The sequence below is a fragment of the Nannobrachium achirus genome (assembly GCF_963921795.1).
Source record: "Nannobrachium achirus genome assembly, chromosome: 5".
Taxonomy (NCBI): Eukaryota; Metazoa; Chordata; class Actinopteri; order Myctophiformes; family Myctophidae; genus Nannobrachium; species Nannobrachium achirus.
The window spans coordinates 25,365,275-25,378,878 of NC_137814.1; the positions used below are offsets into that span (position 1 = coordinate 25,365,275).

Sequence of the window (13,604 nt, forward strand, 5' to 3'; positions counted from 1 at the left end):
GCTTAGATTCTATGCTGTCTCTATAGTAGGGTGCTCAATATGCCATGCTGTGTGATGCTTGCTTTCTGCCTTCATTCTGGTCAATAAAGTATATCTTAACCCAAGTGATCGTCTCCTGAAATGTTTTCTGAGCCCTTCGGGCTGTCATGGCCACTTACAGGAGCACAGAGCAGCCTTTGAAGTGTCACTAAAGAGGATATACAAACAGTACAGTACAGTACACTACTCACTATCTTATCAGGGGGAGGGGTGCTGGCGATGTAACACTTAATCTCTCCCTTCTCCCCTCTCACTGCATACTGGACCGAGTCACTGGAGATGATGGGAGGGCCTGGGGAGAGAGACAGAGAGAGAGACAGAGACAGACAGAGAGAGAGAGAGAGAGAGAGAGAGAGAAAGAGAGAGAGATGGTAGAATATGTTAAAACAATATAACTAGCACATCTGCAGTCAGTGGACTCCTCCAGTGTTAGGCAGGAACCTGCTGGTTGACAAGTAGTACTGCCTGAAACTCATAAGCCCAACATCTCCCCCACGCCAAGCAGGGATTGCTTCCTGACTTCCTGGCGTAGATGTTTGGTCTCCCACACGACAGACCCGGGTCAAAATCCCAAGTAGGACATACAACTTAAAAGGATGGAAGCTTTAAACTCTGGGAGTGCAATATTTGTAACCACATGAACCCTATAGCGTCCCTATTCTATTTCTGGGGTCGAACATTTGGTGGAAAAATAGCCGATTTACAAGCTCACAACGCAGAAGGATCACCACAGGTACAGTAGTAGAATCTATATGGAGGGACGGATGGACTATACAAGATACCTGGATTGAAGATGCAAGGATGATGGAGGATGCCCGGAAGTAGTTATTCAGATTATAAGATCTCTCTGGGAGCTAGTCGAATCACAAGACAAAAACTCACAAGAGAATACCGAAGATTGAAAGTTAGGGAGAAAACCAATGACTAGATGGAGGACAAGACCGAGAGCGCATGGTTATAAGCCAAGATGTTAAGTCATGGTCGTGTCACCCTTAACAGAAAGGTTGTTGTGAGCTTGTAGATCGTCCGGTTTCGGCAAAGAGATTCAACATATAGAGGAAAATACTAGAGGACTTGGTCTAGAGCCCTAAGGGGACCCCAGTCAATTAATTATATAGGGTTGTTATTTTAATCCTCTGAGTAAAAGTTTACAGCGGTGGGGGTGGGGGGGGGGGGGGGGGGGGGGGGGGCAGCAGCGGAGAAACAGAGGGGGGAAAACAAACAGAGAGCACAAAAAAAGGTTGCGTGGCCATTTTTCTTTTCCAGGAAAGTGCTATCATTACTTAATCCTTCACAGTTAAAGTCCCAGGCTATCAATACTCAATCAGCCCGCCATCATTTGGTCCCCGGACGCTAGAAAACAGATGACGGAATAAGAAAATGGCAGTGGGATGGCATATATCCCCCAGGCTCATTATGTGGAAGTGCTTAAAGCACTGACTGTGTCCGCTCTTTATGCTATCCATTATCATTAATAATGAAATGACCAAATGATATAATGCTTATAAATAATAATTCTCAACATATTGCCAATTTGAATAGGTAATGAATAGCTCTCATTAATAGTGGAGGTGGTGCTGTAGGTCGGCCGGTATTTGGCAGTAGTGAAGCTGCACTGAGCAAACATGGCGGGCGGTACTACCTATGTGAAGAGACTTTTGATGTTTTTCCATGAATGAATGGCCTATACTCTTTTGACAGTGGCGTGCCAAAGTTAGCCTGGGTACGAGCCTGCAACGCTACATTCAGTAGACTGGTTTTGTCACTTCACTTCTCAGTGACAAAACCAAGCCACGAAATGTAGCGTAGAAGGCTGGTACCCAATATGCCAAAGTAGCAAAATCTGCCTCACAATGCGATGTGTTGTTAACTCTATGGTTAGTCTGTCTGTGGCTTTTATACATATTTAACCAATGAAAGGTATTATGTAACAAGAGCTTGTAACTAAATCATGATGACTACATTAGATCCATTGAAACATTTCCTGAAAAGTAAGTGCTTTGACCATGCGAGACAGGCAGCGATGACATCAAATTGGCAGCAAAATGTATTACACGTTCAAATCTATAAACCCTGTTATTTTAACGGGTCCATCTCCATTCAGAAGCCATGTACTAGACAATAGCACAACTGGAAAAACTCATACAAAAAAAGCATAAGGAAAAAAGAAAGATGAGGAGAAATAAAAGGCAAAGACATGATCGGCGGGATATGAAGATATAACACAGAATTGATTCAGCTTCAGTGTTTTCTCCAGCAAGCGTTCAGGCAAAGAACACATGGCTTAATAAAGCACAAAGGGAGCGGTTCGTGTTGTGCTTGTATGTTGATGTCCAGTGAAGCACATCGCTTGGACTTGAGTATAATAAACAAGTATCTGGATGTCTTTTTCTACTCCATGGTACAGTATTGGAAACATTGGAATTACTAGGCTTTTGCGCTCTGTGTGCAAATTACTGTACACCTTTGAAGAGGAGCGCTGCTGATTTCATCCTGTTGGGCATTGGCATGATGTGGTGTGGTGTGTGTGACAGCCCGGTCATTTAAGACCAGCGTCGAAGCGCATCAATGTACGCGTGACTGCTATGGACATGATATCCAAAGACAAAATTGTCATTGCACGTAATCCTACGGGCTGGGGTGGCAAAAAGAGTGTTGGGCGGGAGGATACAGGACGAAGGCTCTACGTCCTCCCGGTGGGGGCTCCTCACTGGCAGGTGAGTCAGTAGGATACAACAGCAGTGACAACACAGAAATGTGTGTGGGGAGGAATCAATTGGCACAACGACTAAATTGGGGAGAAAAGGCCAAAAGAAAACAACAAATATATATACCGGTATCAAAGGGGCCATCCGCACATAAAAAGATGTTTGTGGACATGCTAAATCAAACTCCTGTATCACATTGTAGTGCTGTTTAGTTGCTTGTGTGACATTGTGTGTGTGTGTGTGTGTGTGTGTGTGTGTGTGTGTGTGTGTGTGTGTGTGTGTGTGTGTGTGTGTGTGTGTGTGTGTGTTTATACTGTAGCCAAGCTAAGTCCACCCAGCGGCTACAGGCGTAACCATGACAACAAAGCCCATGCATGTGTGCAGTAACACCAAAAGTTGTACAAATCCTATAGCCTGTGGGGACTGTAACCGTGACAACAGAGCCCATAGCCCGGGGCCGCACATGGGCAAAGAACTCTGAATGTCCGCGGTTTACACATAAACAGCTTAAATTTGGAGAAAATGAAAAACGGGCTTCCTCACTGTCTCCATATGCTAATGGTCAATACCTGTGTGGAACTTGAGATTAATTGATCAACCAACTGAGGAGAGAAAATACGGATCAGACAGAATGACACACGGACAGAGGTTCCTTAGATTTATTGTAGGATTGTGATGGCCCCCTGGGAGCTTTACCAGGGCTCTGCTGTGTAACTGCTCTGTGTTGCAGTGCTGGTTGTCGGAGGTAATCAGGGGAAGGGGAGACACCCGTCTCCCCACATAGTATTAAAATACCTGCCCTATCCATGCTTCAGTCTCTTCATTCCTAGACGGGTTAGTCTCAGTTCATTTGGGCAGCATATGTTTCCCAAGGCAGCATGTCGTGCCGCATGTTTCCCTGCCTGTTTACGTTGGAGACTACATTCCTTCAATTTAGTTTAACATTTTCATCATTTGTTAATAAAAAAAACAACAACACTTCCTTTTCCCCTGCATACCCTCCGTGCATTTCCCCTTTATTAGGCCCGGCCTAAGAGCAGGGCCATAGCAATATAGTGTATTTTTTAGTATTTCTTCCACTTTTTTCTGTTTTTGTGTACCTTATTGATACTTTAGTCGCGTATCGGAGGAGTGCTCCACTAGACAGTATAATGCTTGTGGAGGAACATTATGTACTATTCTTCCCAGTTTAGCCCGGCCAGATGCACGGCAAAGGATTCACGAAAGTCTTACTTCCATGGCAGAATACATTTTGTAGTTGAGTAAATGTTGCAGTGCATGCAAAGCTTTTCCGTCATTTAATGTTATTGATGATACAGAATATTTGGAGGCATCTTCTTTTCAGTCGGACCGTACCGTTGACAGTGAGCGTGACCTCGGTCTCTCCCACGCCGATCCGGGGGACGATGGCCTTGCAGACGTACTGTCCCGCGTCCGACTGGCTCACCGACTTCAGATAAAGCTGGTTGTTGTTGCTGAGCACCTGCTCACACGCAGAAGGAGAGGAGAGGAGGAGAGAAGAGGATAAACTTGTTGGGCATGAATTAAAAATCACTTGCCTGCTTTAAAAGTGAGGAAATATTTATGGAGTGTGGGACCCAGATTCTGTGTCTGTGGTGTTTACTAGGGTTTAGATAGCACTGTTTTCCCACTGTGCTGTCTCATATAGAGCAGGGATTCTCAGAGTGGGTGCCGTGAGTCCAGGGGTGCCACAGAATACTTTGATAATATTAGGAGTTGCACTGTACTTGTTGTGTTCTTTTTCCATCTACCCCAACAAGTAGGTCGGGGTTGGCTTATTGTCTGTATCAGCCGGTAACATGCAGGAGTCTATCCCTGTTACAATGCGCTAGACCCCTGGGAGATGGATTGCTGAGGTGGAGTGCCACACCTAGCATCAGCTCCCAGTACTTGCCGCACGACTTGCCTCCACTCTTGCCTCCACACAAAATCTCTGAGCTTGTAGATCAACTATTTGGGGCAAAGGTTCCCCCCAGAATAGGGAACTAGAGTTCAAGTTAACCTCTACTAATCCATGTCACATTCTCACCCTCAGGTCATAATGTGGTGACGATAATGCTTATACATATTAATTCTCAACAAGAAGTTTTGCCATTTTTGGCTGGTTCTTCTCACCATGTTGGAGCCCTTCTTGGTCCAGGTGAGGGTGAGGGGAGGGTTACCGGACCACTTGCAGTTCAGATTGACATCAGAGTCCACGTCTACAGTCACGGGCCTGGGTTCAACCACCAGGATAGGACCAACTGAGAGAGAGAGAGATAGAGTTAAGAGAGATTGATTCATGTAATCATTTATTAATAACATCAGTACAAGTCAACATGTTAACCACACACTGTGTGTGTGTGTGTGTGTGTGTGTGTGTGTGTGTGTGTGTGTGTGTGTGTGTGTGTGTGTGTGTGTGTGTGTGTGTGTGTGTGTGTGTGTGTGTGCATGCGTGCATGCATGTGTGTATTTTTTGGGGACTTGAGTAGCATTCTATTGTTCTAATCATCAAATCGATCAAGTCCCAAACTGCACTTGTCATTAAAATTCGTCAAAGGCTGAGAAAGATAAATTCTTCTGTTGTACAGCCAAAAAAGAAACGCTAATAAAATACACACTTGATGGCAGGGACAGGCTGAATAATATAATATAACTATAATATAAAGAATGATGAATAGAGGCTATGCGTGTGATATCATCGTACCCATAAGTTATGCTTACTGTGTGGTAAAAAACAGAGTCAGTAGAGTCATGAGGAGTCAGTAGGAGTCATGAGGAGTCAGTAGGAGTCATGAGGAGTAGGAGGAGTCATGAGGAGTTTCCCAACGAGTGCTCGAGTGGCATATGTTGGCTGGAGTGGCGCTGAGTGGCATATGATGCATACCCTCTATTAAGAGTAGCCTATACACCGCATGAATCATTCAGATGTTCAAATCAAAGCCTGGCACATCTCCAACATGATCCTACAACCCACAGATGACACCGATGCACATTTAGACTGCTTAATACATGAATACTGCATGATAACAAACTGAGCAAGGCAGTATAGCGAGCATCCGTGCGTATGTGGATTCACAAAAAATACTGGCGAGATATTGTCATATGTACAGGTACTGTACATGGGAAAACAAGGTCTTCAGAGCACGTCTCCTGCTGTGAAATGTGATTCACAGCTACAGTATGCTGTATGTGTATGTGTAATGCATATCATTCACATCCATTTATGGATAGATGTCCTTTAATGTGATTTTTCTTTTGTCCCATTAAAGATGTGGTGAAATGAAAAATACATATTTCACTTTTTTCACATTTTTAGAGCATAACCGCTGACATAATGAGGACATATATCTATCATTACATTTTTTGTGTATTTCTATATCAAATGTTCCTAAAATTGGAATTGTAATTACTTTCATGTACTGTGTGATGACATAGGTAGACTCTTATGAATAAATCTTGATTTCATTCACCTAGTTTGATTCCCATAGCTCACGTTCCCGGATCACGGATTGCAGAGAACCTCAACTGAACACATTCAGTCAATCCAATGGTTAGGGTTCATCCTCCATCTATGAACGCTAACCATTGGTGTGTCCACCAGTGATGTCAATTGGTTCACGGTTTTCTGAAAAACGCATGTTTCTATATCAGTGGTGCTCAAACCTTTTTTATGTCAAACACCCCCAGAATTATATGTATTGGACCGCGGACCCCCATCTCAAAATATTGTGTTCCAGGGACCCCAAGAAGGAAAGATTTTAGTTAAATATGTTCACTTTAATTCAAAGATTTTCATGGCTTTTTCAAAAAAGATCTACAAGCTCAAAGCGCCTCACATATAATGGTTAAAGTGGTTACAATCTAAAGTGACGACACAGATGCTTTCCAGGCCCAAAACGGGTTCAAACAAACACACAAACGGTTGGTTAGTAGTGGTGGTGTCACGAGGCTGCTACACTCACAGTGGACGTCCACCAGGATGCTGACGTTGGTGTTGCCCACGGCGTTGAACACCTGGCAGGACACAGGCTCTGTGAAGAAGGAGTGGTCCGCCGTGGTGGTAAACACGCTCTCCCTGGCCCCCTCCAGCAGCACCCCGCCTTTAGCCCACCTGAGACACACAGCACAGAACCTTTGAAAAGGGGCTGTCTTTGTAGGTTATTTCGGAAAGCAGGGCCTGTTCACTCATTGTGTGGAGCAGTGGTACTCAATCTTTTTTGGCTGGAGTACCCCCTTATACTGATTTCCGAAGCCAAGTACCCCCTTCCCCTGACTACAGTGAAATTGACATCCAAAGTCCAGTTCCAATGCCAAAATGTTCAAAATAAAACAGCATAATGGCAAATAAACATTACTTTTTATTCAATAACTGTTACAACACTTTGATGTAATTTGTTTTAAATTGACAGATGACCAGGTTCACACAAACTCTGTCAATGTTTTATCATTAATCATAATAGTAAAACACATATTCCCATTTTCAGGTTTTCCTCACGTACCCCCTGCCTGTACCCCTGCGTACCCCTAGGAGTACACGTACCCCCATTTGAGAAACATTGGTGTGGAGTATTACATTTACATCACGTTGTTGTGTAAACATCTTGCCATAATTGCCACCCTAGTTGTCGTTGACACCCTGTGTAGGTACAGTTTTCAATGCAAATTTCAAACATGGCCGCCATGCAGGTGAATATGGCCAATTGTAGTTGTTACCTGTCTTGTCCTACCCTGTGATTCTGGCTAATTTCTATCACCTGTGTCTTGTTTGCCCCAGCCAATCCCTGTGTTGATTGTCTTTGAGTTCTACCTGTGTCTGCTAGTTAGTTCTCTGTGTATAAAATATAAATACCTGTTTGGTTCAATTAGAGGTTGTCAGATGCCGCTGTTCCGTTGCCTGTTCTGTTAACGTTTTCTTTAATGAAATTGAGAATCAAAGCTCTGTTGTCATTTCAAGTTTTTCTGCCTGTCTTCTTGAATTTGGGTCGGACTTTGGCCCTGACAACTGTGAGAACGAGCGGTGGAAAGTCTGGGGAAGTTAGCTGAGCGACGTCACTCGTTCACTTTTCCCTGTACAGGACACTTTTTCGTTTTATGTACGTAATTATCCTATCTAATGCAATACTCCCCAGGACGTGTGAAGACTCTGATCTAATCATAACTGGTCTAAAAATGACACAATGCCGATAGAGGTCACAACAAGAGAGGTGATTGAATAGAAGTATACAGTATACAGTATGGGTGTAACGATACATTTGAACAACGATAGATACGCATCACGATACATGGTTGACGATACGATACATGGACGATATACAGCCATGTTGGAGGGGGAGTGGGTAGCGTTGTTCGGACTCCCCATTTTACTGCACAGTCATGCTCCGTCCGTGAGTTGCACACGTAATCTCAGTGCCTATAAAGACTTCCCACAATGCAGCAGAGCAGATGTCTACAGACCTGAAGCCCATGATGGGGGGGTTGGCAGTGGCCTGGCAGGTGAAGGTGACCCTCTCCCCCTCCAGCACGGAGCGAGGCTCAATGGACAGCGTGACTGTAGGAGGGTCTGTTCAGCACGGGACAGAAGGACAAAGATTCAGCCATCAAAACCGGGGGAATTATGTGACAGAAATGATTACGCATGCACAAATGCACGCACATACACACGTATGCACACACACTCGCACTAGGGATGGGATCCTTTAGAAATCCTACGATTCCAGTTCCTAAACGATTGCCTCTTAGCGGTCTGATTCCCTTTCCCTAAGAGTTCCCTTTAACGATTCCTATAGGGGGGTCCAAATGAACACTTGCAGGTCCATTTGGTTCCATTTGCACACTCAGAGTTAGTAGAGCGGTGACCATTGGGCACTGGCCTACTCAGGAACAACGCTAGTGGGATCGAAATGAATGCCCCACCCAGTCATGCAATATCCGTTGTAACCGTCTGTCCGTGTCCCTTTCGGTGTCAGGCATGCCCATATATGGAGTCAAGGCAGTCTATGAGGTCGAGGATTTGCAAGTTTATCTAGTCATCTCCAAATTTGGGCACTTTTTCAGTCCGATCCTAGCCGGACATGCGGCTGTTACCAATGCAGAAATGCCATACGGGCACACACACACACACACACACACACACAAACACACACACACACACACACACACACACACACACGCACACACACACACACACACACACACACACACACACACACACACACACATGGGGACGACGTCACATACGGTGAACGTTGAGGGTGACGGTGGCTCGTTTGCCCATGGGCACAGCGGCATTGGTGGCCACGCAGGTGAAGTTACGGCTGGTGTCTGTGTCCACTGGTGTGATGGGCAGGAAACTCCTGGTTGTCACACGCTTCCTGTCTGGAAGAACTTCCTGTTATAGGAGAGGAGAGAGGGAGGGAGGGAGGGAGGGAGGGAGGGAGAGATGGAAGGATTACATTTGTAATCTTGATACAGAAAAGTGCAACACCATTAAACTGTCTTTAAACCGTTACAGGCGATTCAACATCGAACAACTACCTTTCCTCGAATCTTGACAGCTCATAACTCCAAACTGATAAAAACACAACTCTTAAAAACATCTTGTGATTTTTACGGCATGGCTCTGTGTCTGTAGAGCAGTGGTTCCCAAACCTTTTAGCTCAAGACCCAAAAGAGAAATTATACATTTGCCCGGGACCCAACCGAGTGAAAACAGCAGATCTACACGCTCACAATGCATCGCTTTGTGCCGCGTTGTGAGCTCTGCTGCAAATTTTAACAAAAAATAAAAAATAAAAAACATGTTCTGAACCAATCAAATCAAATGAAGCTATGGGACAGGAACCTGACCTGGAGAAACCTTTATGCCACCTTCTGGAAAAGGGAACGACAGTTATGCACCGTTATGCAGTCTATTGAGCACACTGCATGCTGGTCAAAGGTGTCGCTACACAATTATTTTCAGCTTTGTTTTATGCATATTTCTGAAATGTCTTTAATTTTTATAATGGCAGTCGATGGCAGTGGGCAGCGGGCAGTAAGTTATAACATTGAAGCATAAACCCTGGCATCCCTATTTGGGATGTTTAAACAATATTTGTACAATTTAAAATAGCAAAATTAGCAGATGTACAAGATCACTACACACAACGCACTGTGCGATATGAACTTTACGTCAGCAATAAACAAACGAAAGGGCTTTTAAGCACCATGTAATTGCGACCATCAGGTCGCAGTTACTATCAAAACCTCCACCGGCTGTGTGTCTGTCTGTCACGTCACGTCACACTTTTGCCCCTACTCATATCTCCACCACCGTTGCCCTATCCATCTCAAACTTTGCACACACACTCCTTGGCTGGCAAACCACAACCATTTCTCATGGCCCTCTTCTAGTGCCAATATGAGGCCGATTTTAGCAAAACACATTTTTTGACGCTGTTCCTACAGATTTTGCCCAAAAATCACGCAAAGCGGTACACATCTCTAAAGTCAACATGGATCAGTCCCATTTCCCATATTACCTCCTGATTGGCTACGATTGCCTTCTAAAGTTTGTGTATGCTGACGGTCGCTTATCTCCCGATTAGGGAGTCTTACTGGTATATGTATGAGTGTGTTTGTGTGAGCGTGCGTGTGTGCGTGTGTGCGCGTGTATGTGTGTGTGTGTGTGTGTGTGAGAGTGTGTGCGTGCAAACACACTAGCAACAAGCTGCAAGGGAAAACATCTGTGTTGGGGCCGGTGTGTGGGTGTGTAGATGCTCATGGGTGATTGAGGGCGCATGTGTAAGCGTGAGTGTGCATGCATCATGTGAGTGATATGTCTGTGCTTGCAGGCATACAGTACGTCCATGTACTGTACTGTATGTGTAAGAAGGTGCCTCGGAGGAACAGGGTGCATGTTTCTATGAATATATAATACCCACCTCTGTGGATTGGAGAGAGAGAGAGAGAGAGAGAGAGAGAGAGAGAGAGAGAGAGAGAGAGAGAGAGAGAGAGAGAGAGAGAGAGAGAGAGAGAGAGAGAGAGTGTGTGAGTGTGTGTGTGTGTGTGTGTGTGTGTGTGTGTGTGTGTGTGTGTGTGTGTGTGTGTGTGTGTGTGTGTGTGTGTGTGTGTGTGTGTATGTGTGTGTGTGAGAGAGAGAGAGAGAGAGAGAGAGAGTTTCATGTCTGCCTCATATTGTGGGCCCAGTGGTAATGTGTATGTGACTACTGTATGTGTAGTGTACTGCATGTAGCCTGCGTGTTATGTGTGCATTGCACAGAGCAGATTAGGGCTGGGCAACTAACGGACAATTATTATTAGGGGCCAAGCCTGAAAGGCTGGAGCCCCTATTGAAACTCCGCCGTTTTACGAATAATCGCTGTTTTATCTCTACTGTGCAGTCATTTTTTTTAACGAAACTGGGCAATATGGTCGAGCAGAGGGCTATGTCAAGAGTCAGTAACATGAAGCCCATGACCATTGGCCAAAGGGTGGCGCTGTGGCGATCAAATGAATGCAAAACTTTTATGCCCTGTTTGACCTACAGCCATGAAACTTCGATTCTCATGCCGAACAACTTTCGTGGTTTGACTTTTCACCTCAAGCCACTATTTTGATATATATTTCTGGTAGAACCGTGCGGTTATGAAACAGGGCAGAATGGTAGAGGATCATGCAGAATGGCCAACAAATGAAATTCACAAATATTGGCCAAAGGGCCAACTTTGAACAGGTGTACCGTAACTCATGCCCTGTTTGACCTACAGCCATCATTACACATCTGCTCATACTGAACAAATTTAACATTCTGACTTTTGACTTCTGACCTTTAGACCTCACTCCTCACACCATTTTTAATTACAGTATATGAAAAGCAGTTAAAATCCAGCTCCTCCTGGGATATCCACGCAATGTTCACGAAACATTTTACACATGAACTTTGGAACAATATCTAAAGGAGTGTAGGAGTTAAAAAAAATCTGTTTTTTATGAGCCAATTGAATATTGCAGTCTTATGAAGATTATTCCTCTGTCCCTAACACATATTATGCAAAGTCACATTTTCATGAAACTTGCAGTATGGTAGAGGGATAGTCAAATATCACTGAAACCAATCTTACTCCAATAGGCCAGAGAGCTTTGAGAGCTTGTAGATCGGCTATTTTCGCTAGTTTGGGTCGCTCGGAGACATCACATTTCTATTTTGGGTCTCGAGCTAAAAGGTTTGGGAACCAATGATCTAAACGTTGTGTTGCTTGGTTCATAACGGAACAAAAACCTTTGTAGTCCTCACCAGACACAGAATAGAAGCCCATTGTTCTACCTAGCTCAATGGGAAGGTCCTGGGTTCCATCCCTGTCCCTGACAATGTGTTGAGGTGTTCATGTATGGTATTTTTATCTCCTGGTTGCTCTCCTGCATGCTAGATATGACCACCTCTGCTTCGTAAAGCTGAATCATAGTTTCTCCTGCAGGAATTATAAATGGACATATTATTATTTTTAAAAGGCAAAAGTGTATGCCTTTCTGTTGTAGCTCAATGCGAAGAGTGGATGCCTATCAAAGAGAAGGCGCCTGGTTCGATACCAGGCTCCATCTAGATGACTGAATGTTTTACAAGAAGTTTGAAATCTGCCATTCTAAGCAACATAATAAAGATTTTTTGAGCGGTGGTCACACCGTCTCCATAGCGTGGCCGTGTGTGTATCCGTGTGTGTCTGTCTGTCTGTCTGTCTGTAGCCTGAAGTACCTTTTTTGACCACACATGTTAAGGGAGGGGCGCTGTTGTTCAGGCCACTGAGGCCAGGCACACTCACACACATTCACATTCACACACACATTCACGCCCGCACACACACACACACACACACACACACACACACACACACACACACACACACACACACACACACACACACACACACACACGCAGCCTCCACCGCTCAGTTCACACGAGTGTGATTTTTTTTGTAATATTGACAATCCCTCATAACTCTGCTCAGCTATTTAAAATTCTCCTTTGTTCTTTCTCTCAAGTTCAGTCTTCAGTCTTCTATGTTTCTATTGCATAGTTTTTGACACAAACAGATATTTTGCACCTTACAATGTACAATGCACATTGTACATGGTACAATGTGCATTGTTTGGTTTTGGTTTTGTGTGTGTTTTTCTAGCACCTTAACTAACGTCCATAAGTATATGATGCACAGTTGCATGCATAATTATTATTATTATAACCAACTTGATATTGCTAAAATGTCTTAAATATCAACAAATCAAGGCAGAAAAATTCAGAAAGAAATGTATAATTGACAACTTGATTAGTCTGATTAGCCATTTAACCCACTGGTATATTATAAAATACAGACAATAGCAGGTCTACAAGCTTGCCCTGCAAATATGCAACGCATTGTGAGATGGTAGACATGCTATTTTCATTATTTAAAAAAAACAAAACATTTAATTGTAATCGAGGGAAAAGTGTGAAATAATTGTGATATTGAATTGACATCGCCCAGCCCTAGGACAGAGGAGCTGCTATGTGATATGTGAAATTATTCTAATGAGCCGTATTTCCCTGTACTAGCCTAAGGCACCATGTATGTCCATATAAAGCATTTCATGAGCGCAGGGGGCGCTTTGGATATCAGTGCTGTCGGGCAGAAACCTTTCTTATAACTTTTGGTATTTTTTTCATAAATGAATGATTTATGTCGTAATTGATCGTACGACAGCGTCACACTAAAACATCAAAAGTAGCAGATTTGCAAGCTCGAAACCCGGCGCGAAGCGACCCGTATTTTGCTTGCCGATCTTCTACTTTTGCCTCCCAACAGAGACGACATCATGTCCATAGTGCTCCCATGCAGCGTT

The 13,604-nt window shown here is 44.0% G+C and overlaps 1 protein-coding gene across 1 annotated transcript in view; it reads right to left on the reverse strand.

Annotated features, from left to right (window-relative positions):
- kirrel1b (kirre like nephrin family adhesion molecule 1b) overlaps window positions 1–13,604 on the reverse strand; it is a gene marked incomplete at both ends in the record, with an annotated part of 106,108 nt that overhangs the window by 25,263 nt on the left and 67,241 nt on the right. The window contains 6 exons of the mRNA XM_080725668.1: window positions 231–331; window positions 4,104–4,230; window positions 4,884–5,011; window positions 6,713–6,861; window positions 8,205–8,310; window positions 8,988–9,138. Coding sequence (XP_080581794.1) covers window positions 231–331; window positions 4,104–4,230; window positions 4,884–5,011; window positions 6,713–6,861; window positions 8,205–8,310; window positions 8,988–9,138 — 762 coding nt within the window. The remainder of the gene's footprint in view (window positions 1–230; window positions 332–4,103; window positions 4,231–4,883; window positions 5,012–6,712; window positions 6,862–8,204; window positions 8,311–8,987; window positions 9,139–13,604) is intronic.